General features: G+C 37.5%; 1 protein-coding gene across 4 annotated transcripts in view; it reads left to right on the forward strand.

Annotated features, from left to right (window-relative positions):
* LOC146482766 (polyunsaturated fatty acid 5-lipoxygenase-like) overlaps positions 1-23,494 on the forward strand; it is a 30,850-nt gene extending 7,356 nt beyond the window's left edge. Inside the window, exons 1-14 of one of the 4 annotated variants that reach the window (XM_085106846.1) lie at positions 570-659; positions 2,464-2,566; positions 12,595-12,745; positions 13,177-13,230; positions 15,911-16,265; positions 16,808-16,949; positions 17,337-17,443; positions 18,174-18,375; positions 18,942-19,048; positions 19,860-20,114; positions 20,706-20,812; positions 21,484-21,592; positions 22,278-22,496; positions 22,898-23,494. In XM_085106846.1, the coding sequence (XP_084962972.1) occupies positions 12,684-12,745; positions 13,177-13,230; positions 15,911-16,265; positions 16,808-16,949; positions 17,337-17,443; positions 18,174-18,375; positions 18,942-19,048; positions 19,860-20,114; positions 20,706-20,812; positions 21,484-21,592; positions 22,278-22,496; positions 22,898-23,131 (1,953 nt within the window). In that variant the 5' untranslated portion in view covers positions 570-659; positions 2,464-2,566; positions 12,595-12,683 and the 3' untranslated portion in view covers positions 23,132-23,494. Of the gene's footprint in view, positions 1-569; positions 660-2,425; positions 2,567-4,494; positions 4,599-12,594; positions 12,746-13,176; positions 13,231-15,910; positions 16,266-16,807; positions 16,950-17,336; positions 17,444-18,173; positions 18,376-18,941; positions 19,049-19,859; positions 20,115-20,705; positions 20,813-21,483; positions 21,593-22,277; positions 22,497-22,897 lie in introns of those variants that run through there. The other 3 variants (XM_085106844.1, XM_085106847.1, XM_085106848.1) reach the window with 3 other exon arrangements.
* Positions 23,495-23,735: the final 241 nt, after the last annotated feature.

Raw genomic sequence — 23,735 nt, forward strand, 5'->3', positions numbered from 1 at the left:
TTGAGATAAAGTGGCACAAAGACGCAGTGATAAGGCAAATGGATAAATATGAATTAAGACTGTTTCAAAAGATTGGTGGCCCATTTCTCTAACTCTTAAAAATTCCTTCTTACGAAACGTTTTGCAAAATACCCCATAACAAGGTACAAAGCCGCCCTCCATAAACAAACTTTCATTAATTTCTTTGGCAAAAAAGAACTGCAATTTAACTTTCCTTAGAAAAGTTATAAATGGCCAAATGAGTGGATAGATAAATGCGTTAACGTATGGTTATTAATTTTACGATGAGAATCGTTCGCAGTCTTATTATCAAAGTCTCTTCAGATATATGATCACCTAAACTTTTTCGAAGATCAAAGAGAATTTTACTTTTAAAACAACGATAGAGACAAAAATTATACGAAGAGCTTGAGTTAGCAAGCTTAAAGTAAAATAGTACAAATTTAAACGTTTCAAAATGCTAATTGCCTTTGTCTAGACAAAATACCCCACGTTGAAACAACTCATTTAGCAACGCGCTGTTGGTAGAATCATTTGCTTTTCATCACTGAGACGGGAAAAAACGGTAAGCACATGCAAGGAAGTATTTTACGCGCAGCCAAGAACTGAAAGAGACGATCCGGAAAGCAGTTAACCAAAACCTTGGGAAAATTTGAAAGGTACCACCAGAATCACACCCCTTTACAAAACACATTGTTATGTATTAGATTATAAATAACACGAAAGCAAAATATAAAACTATTGTATTAACTTGCATGTTCCCAAACAATACTACGAACCTTCAGAATGTTGTAGGATGTACTATTTCTTATTGTTTTTAAACAAAGGTTAACCCACAGGAATTTAAAAAGCTTGCGGCATTGTTTTCAACTTTTTACATGCAGCGTTCCTAAAAACATTTTAGAAAATTTTGTGATGCGTTACTTTATAATTTTATTTTTATTTGATATAATACTACTTAAATTACCACACGTTGGAAGGATTTCAAACACAAATTGAAAACATAGAAGCACCTTAAACATCATAATGGACATACATTTCCAAAATCAGACTTTAGGTTACTTCATCTACAGCGGATCACAGGATCGCTTCAGATGTAAGAAAGGGTACAGGACTCTCGGTGGATGCCTTAACAGCAATAATCTGGAAGATTCGAACTTTGGCGGGCCACTGCATCTCACCGATTTCGCTCATATTTGGCATGTAAACGTGTTTATGGGTCCTAACTACGAAATGGATGTTATAAAGTTTCAATAAGCTTTACTTTGCAAATACCGAGAAGGCCAGCTCCAGCGGCCTCGCCAGTCCGCTATTTTCCCGAATCATTGAAGTTCTCAGTTGTGTTTCATTTCTCCGCCTGTTAACTGGGCAAATCGGTAAATTTTTAGACAAATGTTAAGATTTATCCTTCCTTTATGTACTTGTATAAGTCAATCCAAGAAATGCGTAGTTTGAGCGACGATCGGCTAAGAGATTTGACTACAGAATTTTTTCAGGCTTTCTTTTTGACTCGCTTACTCGATCATTCTTTCACCTTCAGTTCAAATGGAGTACGATTCAAAGATATATGCTTTCGACAAAAACTATGGTGGGAAAAGGATTTAACATAAGTGCTTCAATCCTTTTAGCCTTACACACAGCTTATTGCAGAAATGTTGGATGAACGTACCCCACCGAGGGCAAGCAATTCGGTTCACATTTATAAACTGCAAACAAAACCTACAAATATCACCATCAAGACCTAAAAATAGTTTTTGTCTTTGAACAGAACTCAACAAACAAACTAAAATTCGCTGTCGTCTTAACTGTAAGTATCTGATAATTTAAAAGAATACAAACGACGAAATTACAGCCATTAAACTGTCAAAATATAAAATATCTTAAAATTCTTTTAAGCCTAGCTTCTGTGGCTTGTGCAAGTAGAGGGTATTTTAAAGACGTGAAAAAATAACTATTTGTCAGTTTGAGAGTGTTTGCAGACTAATTTCTTTTGTTTTTTACCTCCTAGATGAAAAATGTTCAAGAAATTTCGGCTAAACAGCAATATAGTTATCCATCAGTTTTCGATAAAGTGGCACAAAGACTCACTAATAAGGCAAATGGATTAATATGAATGAAGATTATTTCAAAAGATTGTTGCAGCATTTACATTCTTGCGAAACGTTTGGCAAAACACTCCAAAACAAGATACAAAGAGCCCTCGTTAAACAAACATGGAGTTTTCTTGGTAAAACAGAACTGCAATTTAACCCTTACTTGGAAGAAAATTTATAGATGGCCGAATTAATGCATGGATAAATAAGTCAGATATTTGATCACCTAAGAGAATTGAAACCTTTCAAAATGTAAATTGCCTTTGTCTAGACAAAATAAAATAAAATAAAATAAAATATTCCACGTTGAAAACAGCTCATTAAGCAACCCGCTATTGGTAGAATCATTTGCTTTTCACTACTGAGGCAGGACAAAACGGTAAGCACATGCAAGGAAGTATTTCACTCGCAGCCAAGAACTGAAAGAGACGATCCGGAAAGCAGTTAACCAAAACCTTGGGAAAATTTGAAAGGTACCACCAGAATCACACCCCTTTATAAAACACATTGTTATGTATAAGATTATCAATAACATGAAAGAAAAGTATAAACTATTATATTAACTTGCGTGTGCCCAAACAATACCACGAACCTTCAGAATCTTTTGGGATGCACCATTTCTTATTGTTTTTGAACAGAGATTAACCCACATACATTTAAAAAGCTTGCGGCATTGTTTTCAACTTTTTACATGCAGCGTTCCTAAAAACATTTTAGAAAATTTGTGATGCAAAACTTTATAATTTTATTTTCATTTGATATAGTACTACTTAAATTACCACACGTTAGAAGAATTTCAAACACAAATTGAAAACATAGAAGCACCTTGAACATCATAATGGACATACATTTCTAAAATCAGACTTTAGGTTACTTCATCTACAGCGGACCACAAGCTCAATTCAGATGTAAGAAAGGGTACAGGACTCTCGCTGGACGCCTTTAAAGCAATAATCTGGAAGATTCGAACTTTGGCGGGCCACTGCATCGCACCGATTTCGCTCATGTTTGGCATGTGAACTTCTTTATGGGTCCTAACTACGAAATGGATATTTCTAAATTTCAATAAGTTTTACTTTGCAAAATACCGAGAAGGCCAGTTCGAGTGGCCTTGCCAGTCCGCCATTTTGCCGAATCATTGAAGTTCCCAGTTGTGTTCCAACTGTCCGCCTATTAACAGGGCAAATCGGTAAATTTTAAGACAAATGTAAAGAGGTATTCTTCCTTTATGTACTTGTATAAGTCAATCCAAGAAGTCCGTAGTTTGAGCGACGATCGGCTAAGAGATTTGACTTCAGCATTTTTTTCAGGCTTTCTTTTTGCCTCGTTCCCTCATTTATTTTTTCACCCGCAGTTTAAATGTATGAATATGAGATATATGCTTTCGACAAAAACTGTGATTGGAAAATGATTTAACATTTAATTTAGTGCTTCAATCCTATTAGCCTTACACACAGCTTATTGCTTAAATGTTAGATGAACGCACCCCACCCAGGGCAAACAATTCGGTTCACATCGCCTACAAATATCACTATCAAGACCTAAACATAGCTTTTGTCTTTGAAGAGAACTTAACAAACAAACTATAATTTCTCTTCGTCTTAACTGTATCTGATAATTAAAAAGAACACAAACGACGAAATTACAGCCATTAAATCATCAAAATATCCTTAAATTCTTTTAAGCCTAGCTTCTGTGGATTGTGCAAGTAGACGATATTTTAAAGACATGGAGAAAAACTATTTGTCAGCATGAGAGTGTTTTTCAGACGAACTTCTTTTGTTTTTACCTATAAGATGATAATCAGTGTTAAACCAATATCGGTAGAGCACCATTAAAGTTATACATCAGTTTGAGATAAAGTGGCACAAAGACTCACTGATAAGGCAAATGGATGAATATGAATTAAGATTATTTCAAAAGATTGGTGGCCCATTTCTCTAACTCTTAAAAATTCCTTCTTACGAAACGTTTGGTAAAATAATCCTAAACGAGATACAAAGAGCTCTCCTTAAACAAACTTCGATATTTTGTTTTTGGTAAGACAGAACTGCAATTTAACTTTTCTTAGAAAAGTTATAGATGGCCGAATGAGTGGATTGATAAATACGTTAACGCATGGTTATTAATTTTACGATGAGAATCGTTCGCAGTCATATTATCAAAGTCCCTTCAGATATATGATCACCTAAACCTTTTTCGAAGACCAAAGAGAATTTTACTTTTAAAACAACAATAGAGACAAAAATTATACGAAGAGCTTGAGTTAGCAAGCTTAAAGTAAAATAATACAAATTTAAACGTTTCAAAATGCAAATTGCCTTTGTCTAGACTCCACGTTGAAACAGCTCATTTAGCGACGCGCAATTGGTAAAATCATCTGCTTTTCATCGCTGAGAAGTGATAAAACGGGAAGCACATGCAAGGAAGTATTTCACTCGCAGCCAAGAACTGAAAGTGACGATCCGGAAAGCAGTCAACTAAAATCTTGGGGAAATTTGAGAGGTATCACCAGAATCACACCCCTTTACAAATCACATTGTTATGTATTAGATTATAAATAACATGAAAACAAAATATAAACTATTATATTAACCTGCATGTGCCCAAAAAATTGCACGAACCTTCAGAATGTTTTAGAATGTACTATTTCTTGTTGTTTTTTGTACAAAGATTAACCCACATACATTTAAAAAGCTTGCCATTGTTTTCAACTTTTTACATGCAGCGTTCCTAAAACCATTTTAGAAAATTTTGTGATGCGTTACTTTATAATTTTATTTTCATTTGATATAATACTACTTAAATTACTACACGTTAGAAGGATTTCAACCACAAATTGAAAATATAGAAGCACCTTGGACATCATAATGGACATACATTTCCAAAATCAGACTGTAGGTTACTTCATCTACAGCGGATCACAGGCTCGCTTCAGATGTAAGAAAGGGTACAGGACTCTCGGTGGACGCTTTAACAGCAATAATCTGGAAGACTCGAACTTTAGCGGGCCACTGCATCTCACCGATTTCGCTCATATGTGGCATGTAAACGCCTTTATAGGTCCTTACTACGAAATGGATGTTTTAAAGTTTCAATAAGCTTTACTTTGCAAATACCGAGAAGGTCAGTTCGAATGGCCTTGCCAGTCCGCCATTTTGCCGAATCATTGAAGTTCCCAGTTGTGTTTCAACTCTCCGCCTATTAACAGGGCAAATCGGTAAATTTTAAGACAAATGTAAAGAGGGATCCTTCCTTTACTGTACTTGTATAAGTCAATCCAAGAAATGCGTAGTTTGAGCGACGATCGGCTAAGAGATTTGGCTTTAGCATTTTTTTCAGGCTTTCTTTTTGCCTCGTTCCCTCATTCATTCTTTCACGCGTAGTTCAAATGTATGAATCTGAGGTATATGCTTTCGACAAAAACCTATGATGGGAAAATGATTCAACATTAGTGCTTCAATCCTTAAATTTGTTTCCTTTAGCCTTACACACAGCTTATTGCTTAAATGTTAGATGAACGCACCCCACCCAGGGCAAACAATTCGGTTCACATCGATAAACTGCAAACAAAGCCTACAAATATCACTATCAAGACCTAAAAATAGCTGTTGTCTTTGAAGAGAACTTAACAAACAAACTATAATTCCTCGTCGCCTTAACTGTAAGTATCTGATAATTAAAAAGAACACAAACGACGAAATTACAGCCATTAAACCATCAAAATATCTTTAAATTCTTTTAAGCCTAGCTTCTGTGGATTGTGCAAGTAGACGATATTTTAAAGACATGGAGAAAAACTATTTGTCAGCTTGAGAGTGTTTTTCAGACGAACTTCTTTTGCTTTTACTCTAAAATAATAATTGTTAAACCGATATCGGTAGAACACCATTGAAGTTATACATCAGTTTGAGATAAAGTGGTACAAAGACTCAGTGATAAGGCAAATGGATAAATATGAATTAAGATTATTTCAAAAGATTGGTGGCAGGCCATTTTTCTAAGTCTTAAAAATTCATTCTTACAAAACGTTTTGAAAAATACCCCATAACAAGGTACAAAGCCGCCCTCCTTAAACAAACTTCCATTTTTTTTTTTGTGAAAACAGAACTGCAATTTAACTTTCCTTAGAAAAGTTATTGACGGCCTAATGAGTGCATTGATAAATGCGTTAAAGGATGGTTATTAATGTTACCGGCGGCAAGAATCGTTCGCAGTCGTATTATCAAAAAGTCTCTTCAGATATATGATCACCTAAACTTTTTCGAAGACCAAAGAGAATTTTACTTTTAAAACAACAATAGAGACAAAAATTATACGAAAGACTGAGTTAGTAAAGTAAAATAGAACAAATTGAAACGTTTCAAAATGCAAATTGCCTTTGTCTAGACAAAATACTCCACGTTAAAAACAGCTCATTAAGCAACCCGCTATTGGTAAAATCATTTGCTTTTCACCACTGAGACGGGATAAAAAGGGAAGCACATGCAAGGAAGTATTTCACTCGCAGCCAAGAACTGAAGAGACGATCTGGAAAACAGTTAACCAAAAACCTTGGGAAAATTTGAAAGGTACCACCAGAAACACACCCCTTCGCAAAACACATTGTTATGTATTAGATTATAAATAACATGAAAGCAAAATATAAACTATTATATTAACTTGCATGTGCCCAAACAATACCACGAACCTTCGGAATGTTTTAGGATGTACCATTTCTTATTGTTTTTGAACAAAGATTAACCCACATAAATGTAAAAAGCTTTCCATTGTTTTCAAGTTTTTACGTGCAGCGTTCCTAAAAACGTTTCAGAAAATTTTGTGATACGTTACTTTATAATTTTATTTTCATTGGATATAATACCACAAGTTAGAAGGATTTCAATCAGACTTTAGGTTACTTCGTCTACAGCGGCGGATCACAGGCTCGATTCAGATGTAAGAAAGGGTACAGGACTCTCGGTTGACACCTTAACAGCAATAATCTGGAAGATTCGAACTTTGGCGGGCCACCGCATCTCACCGATTTCGCTCATGTTTGGGATGTAAACGTCTTTATGGGTCCTAACTGCGAAATGGATATTTCTAAATTTCAATCAGTTTTACTTTGCAAATACCGAGAAGTCCAGTTTGAATTGCCTTGCCAGTCCGCCATTTTGCCGAATCATTGAAGTTCCCAGTTGTGTTTCAACTCTCTGCCTATTAACAGGGCAAATCGGTAAATACTTCCTTGCAAGTGCTTCCCGTTTTCTCCTGTCTTAGTGGATAAAAGGAAATGATTTTACCAATAGCGCGTTGCTTAGTTAGCTGTTTTCAACGTGGAATATTTTGTCTAGACAAAGGCAATTTACATTTTGAAAGGTTTCAATTCTCTTAGGTGATAAAATATCTGACTTATTTATCCATGCATTAATTCGGCCATCTATAAATTTTCTTCTAAGTAAAGGTTAAATTGCAGTTCTGTCAGTTACCAAGAAAACTCCATGTTTGTTTAACGAGAGCTCTTTGTATCTTGTTTTGGAGTATTTTACCAAACGTTTCGTAAGAATGTAAATGCTGCAACAATCTTTGGAAATAATCTTAATTCATATTTATCCATTTGCCTTATCAGTAAGTCTTTGTGCCCCTTTATCTCAAATTGATGGATAACTATATTGCTGTTTAGCCGAAATTTCTTCAACATTTTCCATCTAGGAGGAAAAAACAAAAGAGATTTGTCTGCAAACACTCTCAAGCTGACAAATGGTTTTTTTTTTCACGTCTTTAAAATATCCTCTACTTGCACAAGCCACAGAAGCTAGGCTTAAAAGAATTTTCAGATATTTTATATTTTGACAGTTTAATGGCTGTAATTTCGTCGTTTGTATTCTTTTAAATTATCAGATACTTACAGTTAATTAAGGCGACGACGAATTATAGTTTGTTTGTAGTTCCGTTCAAAGACAAAAAGCTACTTTTAGGTCTTGATAGTGATATTTGTAGGCTTTGTTTGCAGTTTATAAATGTGAACCGAATTGTTTGCCCTGGGTGGGGTGGGTTCATCCAACATTTCTGCAATAAGCTGTGTGTAAGGCTAATTGGATTGAAGCACCAATGTTAATTCATTTTTCCACCATAGTTTTTGTCGAAAGCATATATCTTTGATTCGTACTCCATTTGAACTGAGGGTGAAAGAATGAACGAGTAAACGAGGCAAAAAGAAAGCCTGAAAAAATGCTGAAGTCAAATCTCTTTGCCGATCGTCGCTTAAACTACGCATTTCTTGGATTGACTTATACAAGTACATAAAGGAAAGATAAATCTTTACATTTGTCTAAAAATTTACCGATTAGCCCTTTTAAAAGGCGGAGAGTTGAAACACAACTGGGAACTTGGAAATGGCGGACGGGCAAGGCAATTCAAACTGGACTTCTCGGTATTTGCAAAGTAAAACTTATTGAAATTTAGAAATATCCATTTCGTAGTTTGGACCCATAAAGACGTTTACATGCCAAACATGAGCGAAATCGGTGAGATGTGGTGGCCCGCTAAAGTTCGAATCTTCCAGATTATTGCTGTTAAGGTGTCAACCGAGAGTCCTGTACCCTTTCTTACATCTGAATCGAGCCTGTGATCCGCTGTAGGATACCTCTTTAACCTGAAACAATTATGTAAGAAAGGGTACAGGACACTCGGTTGACGCCTTAACAGCAATAATCTGGAAGATTCGAACTTTGGCGGGCCACCGCATCTCACCGATTTCGCTCATGTTTGGCATGTAAACGTTGTTATGGGTCCTAACTACGAAATGGATGTTTTAAAGTTTCAATGTGCTTTACTTTGCAAATACCGAGAAGGCCAGTTCGCGTGGCCTTGCCAGTGCACCATTTTGCCGAATTATAGAAGTTCTCCACTGTCTTTCAACTCTCAAACTAAACTCTCAAGTATATGAAACAAGGTGTCACTGTCTCGCATCTCGTGGTTTAAAAGAACCCGTAATGTCACTTGAACATTTCAGTATCAAGTACAATGATCAAACAAAGAACATTACCAAAAGTGTTTCGTTCAAATTGTACCGTCTTTGAATACTGGAGTGCTTTTTAAATGCTCCTGCGCTTTCTAGCCAAAAGTTGACATGAATATTTCCATTTTATACTAGAAATACGTTAGTCGCAAAACCTCGCAGAAGCTAGGGCTGGGTGGAAAGCCCTTTTTACTCGTATTGTAGCATCAAATGAGGAGATAAGGTTTCTGAACATAGCAACTATTTTGATGAGCATGGTCTTTTTGAGTTCTACGGGCTAGTTTGCGGTTGAAATCTATTTCTGACACGACGAAATGTACAACGGGCGTGAAGCGCTGTCGTGTTCGATGAATGTATTTCCCACGGAAAATTATTTTACTGCGGCCACAAAACGTGTAATTTCTTCAATAGAATCTTTCACAAGAAAAGATTTCTGGCAGAAAGGGAAAGGTTCTGCAGAGGTATTTTCATCCAGTGAATATTGATGAACACTGTGGTTGAAATTTGATCCGGCACTGAACGCAAAACATTCGTGATGTATGGAAATTTTGCTTCAACAAACTGCGTCTGACGCCTGTCTGTCTTCCAACTTGTTGCTGCCTTGCAACCTTCCCTTTGTCTGACGTCATTCATACTTTGCTTTCCATTGTTGCCAGGCAACATTGCAGACACCTTCAAAGATATATAATAGACTTTTCGCTCGAAAGCTCCGCTCGCGCCTTCGTCCCGGCCCAACAAATTTATTAATCTTGCTTTGCGAGGAATCAATTGAGTTTGTTGTCGTTTACCGTTTAATTTAATATTACTAGAAAATAAACTTGTTGCGTTTAGTTTGCGTGGTTTCTCGTCTTCATAAATTCATATGTCTGCACTGAGCCATAGCAATAACTAGTTTATAGAATACACGACAGTGATATAAAGAAGCTTGTTGGCGGCCTTGAGTCGAGCGGGTATATAGAACGGAGTGAGTCATTTTTGTGTCACTTTAGTTTAATGCAACAATAAGAAGTGTTTCTCTTTTTACTGAACCCCATTCTGTTATCATTTTTTTGGAGACAGTAGAAATTACACCATTTGTAGTACTGGATATAGTGGTTACATTTGCCTTTTTATTTATCTGTAGGTTTGTTATGAAACAGATTGTAACTGTGGGTAGCCATTAAAAACTAATGCTTGCATCGATCAAGTCCTAAACATCCCGCGTGAACTTCTCCAGGCATCTTGTTTTCCAAAAATCGCCCATTTACCACAATACCTCTAATAAAGAACAGCTTTTTTATATTAATAAAGGGAAAAATATATAGTAATGAGTCAACTTCGGAGCAGCAAAAATCAACATATTGGTTGTTTTTTGACAACACCTAGTGAAATCCTGTCTTGAAATGACGCAACCATGAAAGCTTCCATAACACTTCTGTTAAATCTCCAACCATTTGTTTTACTTATGAAATCAATAACCCAATAAATAATCTTTGTTTTGGATGAATGGCTATTTTTTAGTCGAGATTACATTCGAGATATCGGCCTTTCAATTTCTAGTAAAATGTGCCAGAGACCTTTCTTGAATTGACTTATACAAACACATACAGGGAGCTCTTTAAAACTGTATAAAAAATTAACCAAGTTGTCCAGTACACAGGGGGAGAGTTGCATTCACAAGAACTGGCTTTGATTCGCCAAAAAGACACCCGGACTGACAGGGCTATTCGAAACCGGCCTTCTTTGTATTTTCCAAAGTAATAATAATTGAAACTTGAAAACATCCATTTCGTAGTTTGAAAACCAATAAGGAATTTCGCATGCCAGATATGAGTGAAATCGGTTGGAGGCAGTGGCTACGCGCGACTTTCAAATATTAGATGGACACGAGTTTTTGTGATTAAATTTTCTTCCCACATTTACTTTAAAATAAATCTGTATTTAGAGGACCCCTTTATTAAAGTGCCCCTGAGACGAAAATTTCATTTTCCATCTTTTTGCATTTTCGTGTAGAATATGACCTTCTCACTCATGTTACCAAATTTCAATCCTTTACGGCGATTGGAAGTATTTTTTTTTTAGCTTTTTATTTGAGATTTCACGGCCGTCATTACTTGGCCTTGTTCCGGAAGTTAAAGCTCAAATTACAGGAAGTGACGTCATTGGCTCAACACGAAAAATTCCACATGGCTAATTTTCATATGGATTCTACCTCATAAACTGTGTTCTGCTGTTATTTAGTTCGCAACAGCAGAATACAGTTTATGAAGTAGAATCAATATGAAAATAAGCGGACACTGAATTTTACAATGTATTTTTATAGATTATGAGATTTCTTTCTACCTTTAAAATGTGTGTTTTCCGACTTTCTGTGTACCGAATTTTGTAGACTGTTAAAGCTCGGAAATTACGATTATGAACTAAAATGTGGTTGTCATAAACAATGAGACATAAAAGGGTTTGTAATGAACTATCATTGCACAATTTATCAGAACCGGATCTTAAACGGACACCCTGCTTTGGGCAGACACTTGCGGGGGTACTGTGTTTCTAAGACTATAAAATACTGTAGTTTCGAATTGGCACGTTTAGTCATTTCCATCTTCGAGGGGGAGGGTCTGGGAGGCTACAATCAAAAGTTAAAAATAACAGATTTGGCTTATTTGATATTCAGAATAACCTGTACACATACTCAGTGGCTTTATTATTGGTTATATCGGGAATTTGCGTACTCGCCGATAACAGAAGAAACTGCCTCAACCCTAAAAGGATAATTGACATCTTATAAAATACCTTACAGTGGATCGCAATTGACTGCTGTAAGACCAAATCCAAAGCAATTTCTCGGGTCAATCACGAGAGATGCAAACAGCCCAATGAACCAATCAGAACTTGAAGCAAACACATGAAACAAGCGTCAAGCGCGGGAAAACGCTTGGGAGTAGGTCACGATTAGTTTTGGCTTTGCTTCTCATTGGTTAGAAAAGTAGCGCATGTTTTGCCAACCAGTTACATAACGTAGTAAAGCAAACTTACCAAAGTAAATGCGAATTAATTTCGAAACTCGATAGAAAACCGCGCACTCTAAATAAATTATTATATATTAAATGTTATTCTCAAACACGTTAATAATTTATGAAGAGAAAACAAAGGAAATCACTACCGTGAAATAGGTTTGGAAATGTGATCTTAATTATCATAAAATTTTGCGAACTTTTGCTTCGAATTTCTCCAAGAATTATCAATAGTTTGAGAAGCTATATCAAACACTCGAAAGAGTGTTTCCTCCTATTTCCAAACACCTCGAAGTTGGTTAAAAAAACTCGGCTGCGCCTCGTTTTTCCAACCTACTGCTTGGTGTTTGGAAATCGGAGGAAACATTCTTCCTCGTGTTTGATATATTACTTTGTTTTCCGAGATGATAAACCCTTACAAATAAAGGTTAATAGTTGCGATTCAGGACTTCCTGTATTTGCAATAATCACAAGAATTGTTTTATGGAAATCATTTCAACGATAGGTACACGGACTGAACAAAAACAGCGAAAAACCTGATCCTCCAAGATCGTGTAGGCTACCCCTGAAAGTCAGCAGTTTACAGCGTCAGTTATGGACACGAAGATTTTGGTCGCACTGATCACCTTAATGGCAGGTTTTGCTGCATCTTCGAGGTGGGGCTTAATTTTATTTCCTTTTCACATATTAGTAATTATTTTTTTAGTTTCTAAAGGAACCGTTGTCCTGTGGTAAGTCGAAACAATGACTATAACTTGCTTATCAATGTTTAGTTGAGCCATTTGTCTCATGCCAGTATTGTGGTATTAATTGATGGAAGTGGTATTAATGATCCATCAAATTATAATGTAGGGACGTGCTGGAAACTCTTGTTAGCTACCTTAAAGTTTTCGTCCAAAATAAATGGAAGGTCGATTTTTATCGAAGGAGACAAATTTTGCATGGAGGCAGAATGATACCTTCATCCGAGTCTAATATCTTTTCTATCTTCACGTTTTTCAAGAATCCGACTTCAAGTTTCCAGTTTGGCAATTCATTTCCTTAACCTGGAAGTTTACTTTAACAAAACACTTTCAATTATTTCCAGCCTGCAACCTGGAGTTGAATCAAAGAACGCGAAACGTTTGCAAGTGGCTGAGCTGTAAGTATCACTTTGTAAGATTTCTATCACTTAACGTTGTTCCCTGCGGTGGCAATCTTATCACACATCCATTCAAAACATACAAATAGTTATGTTTAAGAAATCGGGAGGGACTGGGGCATTTACAGCTCCTATCTTGTTCTCTCTATCAATGCATGGGACACTATGCCCACAACAACACTTATGTAATCGCTCTTAATAATGATAATAATTAATAATCTTAACAATCAACGGATAATTTGACGCCAAGTGTTTCTGTATAAACGCCTATATTTGGCTTGTTTTCTTTAAGGGATTGAGATTTAACTTCTCTATTTCTCTCTACAGTCAACCCTCGCCTTGCGGACACCCCGCTATTACGGACACTCGCTATTACGGACAAAATCCAGATCCCCGGCGAAAGCTACCGTGTAGCACGAAAATTTTGCGGGAGTTTTATTTTGCGGATTGGTGATTTTTTGTGGTTATGCTAACTCATTGAAAACCAAGGCGGTTAACGCCAAAACTCGCCCAACGTGCGCCCTGGTAGCCGGTTTTGGCCCACTTTCTCTTTTGTTTGTCTGTTTCACATCGTTAATGGAGCTTGAAATTCGCGCGGAGCACGCACAAAAGCCCCGGATGTGTCGCCGCATTCTGGGCGATGTTTGTGCGGTTCGAGATGACAGAAATTTCTACTGGGAACTAATTTTTGCGATGCTCTGTTCAAGCAACAGAACATTTAAGTGGAAGAAACCGTAATATTTTCAACTTTTATTGTATGTTGAGTCACAGTTCACTCTACTTACATATTGGAGACATATCACTGTAATACCTTACTGCGCAAAGGGACTAAACAACAACAAAACAAAAAGCCTACCCTAACCATGCACAACAAAACACTGTTTCGTAAAGAAAGCAGTATGAATGTTTGAATTGTCATAGCTGAAACCTTTCTAGGCATACAGAGGGGCTTTCGAGTGAAAAATGTAGCTAGTATACAAGTTTGAGACCTAACTGGGAGCGCCCTGCTAAAACTGTGCCGCAATGAGACTCCACTTCTGTGGAGGCCGCCGCTGAAGCGTCACTAGAACATGGTTGGTCTGCTGCACGATTCGAGTCTGTGCGTTCCCTCAGATGACCCATTCGTGCCAATCCAATCTACTGAACTGCTTTACTCTTGACAGCTCTAGTTGCTTTTACCATTGGAAAATCATGTTAATGTTCTTGTTTAAGTCCATTGTACATCGCCCAGTGGCACAAGTCTATTAAAAGCAGAGTTTTTAATTTTTCTCAAGGTAGTTAATTTTTGCGGCGTTTTATTTTGCGGGTGTTTTTTTCTGCGGGAACTTATTTTTGCGGATCGAGGTCAATCCGCCAAATTCGCAAAAATTAGAACCCGCAAAATTTTCATGCTACACGGTATAGGGGTTTGACTGGAACTGACTCCCGTTATTATGGATTCTCGCTTTTACGGCCGGAATTACGGATACTTTCGTGGTACAAACATAACAATTTTATCGTTTTGATTATCGATAAAGCGGACACCATGAACTTCGCATGTAAAATAAATTCCAGTCTGATATTCGTCATTTGTCAAACACTCTTCAAAAGATTTCTGGAATGTCTATTTTCGCTTTAATATCTTTAGTGGCTGTACAAAAGACTCTGCGTTTTCACTTCAGCTCATGCCTTTTCCTTCCAGACTCTTTAGGAGAGACCAAGCCCTCACCTCCATTCCCAGTGACTGCTCAGCAGATTCGCTACTGTTGATAAGCTTGTCAAGTCTTACAAGATTCTTTGGGTCGCCATGTAACTCATAAATAAGTGGAATCTCAAGCCCCACGCCGCCACCTCTGTATGATCCCCACATCGCGCTATTACAGACTCTTGCTATTACGGACACTAAACGACGTCCCGAGGGTGTCCGCTATAACGGGAGTTGACTGCACATTGTATTACTTTTGGTGCATCGGACTTGGGCTTTAGTGTTAGTAGTTTAAGAGCCAACGCTAAAGGAAAAGTGTCAAGGGCATTTGGTGTCATTGAATAAAGCCAGAGTATTTTTCTATCATATTTATCAGAAAAAAACTCACTTTGCATTTATTTCAACACACTAGTTTCGTCGAAAGACCACGTCAGTTAGCCGCCATGTTTGTTTTGAATCTTAAACCTCTTCATGTATTAATACGCGAAAAGTAACCCTAGTAATTGTAACGTTTTCTATAAATAATGGCCTCATTTTGTTATAAATTTTACCCCAGTTTACTTAAACTGTCAGCGAGTGTCTCTGGTCATAGATGCACTGGGTCGAAATGGATTGCAACTTGAAAAAAGTTAGATTAACGTATTTCAAGTTCTTTCCAAGTGCACTAGAACAGATCATGAAGAATTCAGTTGATCTCTATCTCTCGATATTCTGTAACTAAGTCAAGGTATTTTTGACCCAGGTTTAACAAACAAGGTCAAAACCCTCGAGTGTGACAAGATGCAACGGATTTCATAACCTGCGTCCAGGCTCAATTTGCGCTTCGCTAAAGAGGGCCCGATCACAAGGGGAAGTGATTTCGGGTACTTTTAAGTTCCAATTCAGGTCTAGTCATAAGTAACTTCAAGCATTTTTATTTGAGAATTTGGGAAATAGAAGAAGAACTATTAATAACAAGGAAATGTTATGTCATTACACAATTTACTTTTTTTAAAGGCTTGCATCAACTCTCCAATGTGAAGTGTCCCTTCCTCAGAAGTCCAGTCTGCTATGCAAAGCCAAGAGGGTTATGGAACTTCGCAAAAAGAAAGAGAAATGGAATGTGAAAACTAGTCCGTATGGGTTCGCCCTGTTGAATGTGTCGAGCTTGTGGAAGTTCATTGGATATTCTTTCCTAGATCCTTTCACCAGATTCTATTTTGAGGGGTACATACAAACAGTGCTTGTAAGCGATTTAAGCCTTACTGTCTACAACCATTTAGTTAACAATATCACTCAAGAGGAAATCAACCACAACTATAGTTACCGGATTATGTCAAAGTTTTTCGAGATGGCTGCAAAGCTAGGAGGGGTAAGCATATTTTTTTTGTTGTACCTTTATCAGATTTATATTTAAAATGTATTTGTTTTGAAAAGATACTGATGTACGAAATGATAAAAAAGAAAGCAGAATTTAATTATAAGAACCACTTTCAAGCTGGATGTAAATTTGCAGTTGTTTAGAAACAAATGCTCGCATGCATTGAGGATTGATTGCCTGGGAAAATACAAGACCACTATGTAGCTTATACATGATGTAGTTTCATTTTTTCTGGTATACATTCTCTTTTATGTTTCATATTATGGTATAATGAACTTATAAAATATGTAAATAGTAATGGTTCGAATCCAAAAAAACAAAACAACAAAACCGCTACATCTTACGGCTGAAGATTTTTGTTCCCTTGATCATGATTTTGCCAAGAAAAAGTAAATTTTCTCCCAGTTATACCTCATGTTGATGACTGTTTTGTGAATATCTTTTCATGGTTTTTACGAAAGAGTCTGTAGGCATGTAGGAGACTGGTCTTAATCTATAAACCATACAAACCTTTGTTGTTCAATTACTTATAGGAATATGCCAATAGACCATCCAGATACGAGGCTTTCGTTGAGGACAAAAGAGATTGGATCAGTGACAAGTTCTTCACTCAACAACGCTTAGCAGGAGTCAACCCTATGTCCCTGAAACGAGTCACTTTCCATGACATGAATGGTAGGCGATCCTTCAAGCACATGCAGCGCCACGTGTAGTTTAGCCTACCGAAGCAATGCCAATTTTAACCCTTTTGGTCGTTTACGTGACTGGTAGTCGTTTAATAGAGTTCAGTACACTGGGAGTCTAAATCTTTGGTTACTGGATTGTAGTGATTTTATTCCATAGGCCTAATCCTCTCAACCCATTGCAAATCCAGAACACTAAAGTAATTTATAGTAATGGCCAAAGAATTTCAGGGGAAACTGTTTAACCGATGATATTTTGCAGGTTTCCAAAACAATATATTACGCCAGTAGGCGAGTCAGAGTGCACTAACGACAAAATTGATGTATTAAATTAACGTGATTTTTTTTTGTTAATTCAGTCGTTTCATCTTTAATCCAGAACCAATAGGATTGGATTGGTACAAACTACAGCAAACCCTGAATCCTGAATTTAACTGGGAAGCTGCTGTACAAGAGGCCTTGGGAACGTACGACACATTGGAAGAGGTAGCTAGCTTGCTTTTTACGTATCTTGTAAACGGTTTGAACCCAGAATCATGTCATAAGTACATAAATTATGCCTATCATCCGGATGAGTGAAGTCCTGAGAAGACTGTGTCAGGTGACATTGACTGACGTTTCGACGACCTGAAATTCAATCGTCAGTTGATGTTATAAAGACGGTATACCAGAGACCATCAGTCTACTGACTATCCTTAATTTACCTGGTCCTAGATGACGACCTCCGCTCAGATTGTCCAGACGATGACTTCAAACAGCCCTTTTCAGGACTACACTCACCCAAATAATCATTAATTACCTACTTTTCTTCGATCTGTTTTTGACGTCTTCGATTTACCAAACGTCTGTATATATACAACTGGTTCACAAATGTTAGTGAAACTAAGAAAAAAAATAGCCTAGCTCCCACGAGTCTCCTATAGTTCAGTGGCAGAACATCCGAACAAGCAATCAGAAATGGTTCGACTGCTGTCAGGAGAACTCGGATTTTGTTTCTAAGTGTGCATGCGTCATTAACTAAAAAATTCACCCATCATTAATCACCTGAGGCTTGAAACAAAACATCGCATTTGATTCACAAATATTTCAAATACAAAATTAGGTAATAATTGAGGCAATACTTTTCTCGTTTGAGAAATAATTCCTTAGATGAAAGTGCCGTGGTGTTATTGGAGAAGTCGCCGACTTTTTTTGCCATTTATTGGTTGATTTTCAGGCAATTAACCAGGGCCGCGTTTATGCTCTTCGTTATGAGTTGTGTGACGATCTTCCCAGACAAGAGGACATTACAGATAATGATCCTCGACGAACAATGTGGGACACTTACTCTCCCATCGCTCTGTTTGTCTCTAAGCATGATTTCGTTACAAAACGCAACGATCTTGTTCCTGCGGCCATTCAAATGGACTACACTCCAGGTGCAGTATATCTGACAATTTTATTCCCAGTTTATACCAAGTGTATTTTCAGTACTATTTAGTTATGTTGTGTTTGTGGTAGCAGATCCTTCAGTTTACTGTGTTGCATGAAGGTATAAGCTGAGCTCACCTTTAATTGTTGGAAAACCCACCCATTGCTATATTTGAAAACGTCTCTGCTTTCGTGGACGATAAACTAAACGTTTTTCCAGAGAGGGAAAAAATTTGAAACGCCAACAGTACCACTTAACAGAAACGAACGAAACAAAAACAAAGACAGTAGAAAAAATAAGCAGGATTGCTCAAACAAGGTTAAGCCGGGGTTATCTTGTCTCAATGTTTTTAAAGTCCTTGCTCCATTATGTAGCTGCTTAGTACAATTCAGTAAGCAGAATCAAGAAAATACCTCTGTCAAAATATGAGAAAACAAGGACATTAATATCCACTTGCTTCGTCTGTTTCTATTTTGGAGCTGTTAGCCTTTCTTTGCTCCTAAATGGAATTTCTCTTAGTTCCAAAGAGTCCTCCAGGTCTGTAACCTAAAATTCTTTTCTATTTCTCTTCAGATTCCCCTGTGTACACTCCAGATGATGACGACTACTGGATGTTGGCCAAACTGAATGTTCAAGTCACTGATCTCGGATATGCACAAATTGTGGAGCACCTCGCTAAGGTATTGTTTCCCACGACCACCAAATAAAAAGTTAGGGATGAGCAGACTCGCTTCTTGATAAAGTACCAAGACTCTGACTTCATGATCAGTTCGACTTTGTTTCCTTCTTGGCTTGTTTTACTGCTAGTGACGACAACTACTCTACGTTCTACATCTGAACCCCATTTGATAAATCTCAGTTAAATCTCAACAAAGTACAAGCTCCAATGTTTGCGACCAATTGTCATTGCGGTCAATATTACCTCAAAGTTAATATGAACAGCATTAAAAATGTGTTCCTTCAGTTGAGATTAACACATGTAGATGGCAAATCATTGTTGCAATCAGGTAATTTGCACAAGCTGACTATTTCATTAAAGCTACCACAATTGCTTAGTTGTTTATACATTGGTTGTTCTTGCCTAGTAGCATGTTCATGAAGCCTAAGAGCCAATTCAAGGAGCGGTCTTTTTACCGATGTCTTGTTGTAGACAACCGGACAAGAAATTTCAGCAATGCCGGTTAATTAAGAACTGGTGTTCTCATGGTGGTTCAAGCCAGAGTCAACAAGCACTGCTAAGCATGTCTATCTCAGGAACTATTGCTTGAAGATTAAGATAATCAATCAAATACACGACAACACTTAAGGTTAAGTTTCAGATTCAAATGATGCAAAAAGCTCAATGTTTTTGGTAAGGTACATTTTACTTTGCAACTCTCAACTTGAATTCGACTTTCCACAATTTAATAACACAATGAGGCTCGTATATTCGTTTTATTCCCCTCCGATACATTTGCTATTGAATATAACTTCTTTTCCCTTTTTTTCAAGGTTCACTTCCTGATGGAAGCATTCTGTGTTATATTACGACGCTCCCTGTCAAACCAGCATCCACTGCACCAGATACTCAAGTATCACTGCAGAGATGTTACCATCCCAAACACCCTTGGAGCTCCAAAACTTGTTAACGAAGGAGAATTTATGGATAAGCTGTTCGCATTTGGAAATAAAGGCACAGACCGACTCCTTACAGATGCCTATCCGTTGTCCACCTGGGACATCACAGATTTTAGAAGTGAATTAAAGGTGCGCTGTTGTATCGGCTTTCCATACACTTTACTGTTTTTGTGGTTTCAGGTGACCACAATAAAGGCGAATGACTGTGGGTAAAAAGTGTTGCCATTTCTAATAGCGTTCTTCAGAATTGAAGACCCTCATATGTACGTCTCCATCCTGATACAACGACTTCTCGTTTTCTTATTTATCAAGCATGAAACGTTTTACGTTTTTTGGATACATTGAACAGAATAATTTGAGAGTAATGTTCGCTTTGAAAACGAGAGTTGGCAACAAAACATCTGTGCCCAAAAGTTTTGAAAGATTTTGTTGATTTTCAAAATATACGCCACCTTGTACTATTTCCCATTCCCCTCATATATAAGGGACCTTAATTGTTCAATTGTTTTATTTCGGTTATCTTTAATTTCCGAGAATGGAAATTATGTAACTCAAAGCAAAGCAATAATTTATGAAGCCGACTAGCAGCAGTGTCCAGAAAAGAACAAACATTGGCGCCATTTTGCTTCCAGCTACAGATTCACATGGTGGAAGGACTTTCCACATCTTGTTGTTGTCCGGTCACTTGTGTTAACATTGGTGTTGTTTTTGATTCAACAGAAACGCGGAGTTGATGACAGGGATCTTCTCCCATACTTTCCTTACCGAGATGATGGCGAACAAATCTTGGAAGTGATTGAGAATATGGTGAAGGATTATGTCGACTTGTAAGTACGAATGACTGGAAATCAAATGGATCCATCCTTTCCACTGGAAACATTTCGGCAAAAAAGGAATACCTTCAGAGCGGCTATTCTCTTTTCATTTTTACCCGATTATAGGAATATCGCTGTACCATTTGCATCATCACTCAAGTATCATGCTCCCTCATGAAATACGCTATTCGTTTCCCAAAATTGTCATTGGAAAGGTTCCATTTGATCTCCCACTGGAACAACCAGTTTCCCCATGTATATGGAGTGTTAGCAAATTGTATTGTTCCATTTTGACGGCTAACTTCTTACTGGTTTTTCCACAAAAATTGAAAGCGCTGAAGTTGTCTTTATCGACTTCAAGTGGTTGAGATGATTAATGAGAAAATTTTAATTGCTAGAGTCAAACAGTTCATAGCCGTTGATCCTGTAGAGATTTTCGTCCAAAAAAAGAGTCAAAAAGTAAACGGAAAATAGCAAAATAAATGCAGAATTCAAATATTATGTGCTAAGCTGCATTTTGTCCACCAGTGCTTAACATTGGAAAAGTTAATCTTTGTTACCCTCGTAACATGGCTGTTTTGTTGAAAACGTTTTGGATTTTTAAAGTATTTATATCACATCATAAATCATATAGCAAATCATATCTCATATTATATTGTATAAATTAAATATTGTTATTGTAGGTATTATTACGACGATGAAGACGTAGAGAATGACAAGGAATTTCAGGACTACCTCAATGAATTGTCTGTTGACGGAAAAGCATGGTTTTTCCATGGTCGCATCGGGCAGGTAGGAATAGAGTAGTTCAATAGCTTCTATTGTATCTGTTGTTCTTTTCTGTTTGTTCTATAACTGTAACTTTTTTAGCCGAAATCTTAAATCCTCAAATTTAATTGGGGGATGGCGAACGTACATTCGCATTGAATCAGAAAGCCCAGTATACTAACGGTTAAAATGTGTGACGCCCATGTCTTTTCTTTAGCCAAAGCGTGCGAATATTCAATCGCATATGTACCATATTCGGAAAATGAATAACAAACAGACTAAACAATCAAATTATGCTTCACTTAGGATGTGACGCAGTTTTCGCGCGAAGGTTCGCGCTTTGTTTAAAATGGTGGGTCTTCCAGATATGGCAGTTGGCAGAAATTACACTTTTTAACTCCCTTAGGAGTTTCTGATTTAATTGAATGCACTGCCGTCTCGATATCGCGGCACCATTAACATTTAAGGTTGCGAAAAGAACCTGCTTGTCCGAAGGGCTTTTCCTGAGTTGTCGTTTGTTTGCGGGTTTATACTACTACTCCTTGCCGGACGTGCCGTTTATTTGTGTGTTGAAAATTGTAATAGTCAGTGGCTGTTGACCAATAGAAACAAAACGAAAGCCGAATGCTTAGGGCGTAGGCCACGGTCTACTTCACTGGGAAAATTATATTGGACAGCCGGATAATTGAATTACTCTTAATTTTGCCAGATTCAAGGATTACCACCAAAAATTCGTACAAAAGACGAACTCTGTGATATTGTGACCCGTATCATCTCACAAGTGAGCATTCAACACGCCGCAGTGAACTATCCTTTATCAGACTATGCCCAGTACGTTCCCAACCTACCAACCAAGCTGTACAATGACACCAGATTGGAAGATGGAGAATTCTCTGTGTTACGTCTGCCAAACAGGAACACTTCTTCTGTAAGTATGAATTCACTGTCTACTTGAGGGCTGGATATGGTCATGAATAGGTTTTTGAGCGCGTGATTGACCAGCATCAAGACATAGTGCTGCTCAGTAGGCTTCGTTAGAATGGTCGCGCGGTAGGAATTCACGCATAGATAAAAAGAACTAAAACCGCACTGCAGTTTTCAGAATTTGGCACTGGAAGATCAAGACTCACAAAGAATACGTACTTTTGGTAGCAGCTGGTATCAGTGTATCTCCTCTTTCCCTCACGAACGGAAGGAAGTTGGGCGTTGTTTTTATAACTGAAAGTTTGCTATTTTTCTCACTGAAATTTTATATCTCAATTCTTTTTACTTTGGCCTCTATTGGCAGTCAATGTAAACATAAGTGGTGTGGCATTTTAATTTTTACAGATCGAGGCGAGTTTCAGCAACAGCCTGGCGTTATACCGTTTTGACACCTTGTTTGACTACGGGAACGAACTCCAGGATCACAAGGCGGTCTGGCTGATCAACGTTCACCATAGTTACCTCATGAATGTGCTACAGCCTCTCATGCAAGAAAAGAATCAAAAACGGAAAGAGATGGGTGACCTGACCTATCCATATTTTATTCCACGATGGCTGCCGAACGGGATTCAGACCTAACTTATCATTTGCGATAAGCAAATCAGCGCATGCGTATTGAGCCGTAAGCAAGTTTGCCGAGTAAAAGTAGCGTAAGGGAGCATTGCACACGTAATTGATAACAGTAAGAGTGTTCACAAGCATTTCCATAACCGTTGGGATCACTTAGTTGGGACAAAACGGTTGCTATAGTTACCTAATCCATGTTGCTTAACCTGGTGTGCAAAAATAATCGATTCGTAACCAAGTTTTTCGAGGAGTATTGTTGAACTGATAGAAGTAAGGATGATGTGTGCAAGACTCACTCAGTTGAGGATTTACCAACTTAGCTGTTTACGAGTTTGGATGTACACCTAACAATAGATTAAAGCTGGTTAAAGATTGTTTGCGTACCAGTTTATTTGTTTGAACATTATTACATTTTCAGGTAAAATAACAGTTAACCACTATTACAAGGCAGGACCTTATCTGCCATCAGTCTTTGATTGCGTTTCGCTTGGGCTATAAACCATTTCTGCGATAGCGCTGCTAACGTTCCAGTCTTAATCGCAGGTTAGGCTGGACTGTTCATGGTGAGACCTGGGGAGAGTAGTGTGTTCCAGGCGGAAGTGTGACCCGAATTGTT

This window comes from Pavona decussata, unplaced genomic scaffold (genome assembly GCF_977016875.1).
Source record: "Pavona decussata unplaced genomic scaffold, jaPavDecu1.1 SCAFFOLD_44, whole genome shotgun sequence".
NCBI lineage: Eukaryota > Metazoa > Cnidaria > Anthozoa > Scleractinia > Agariciidae > Pavona > Pavona decussata.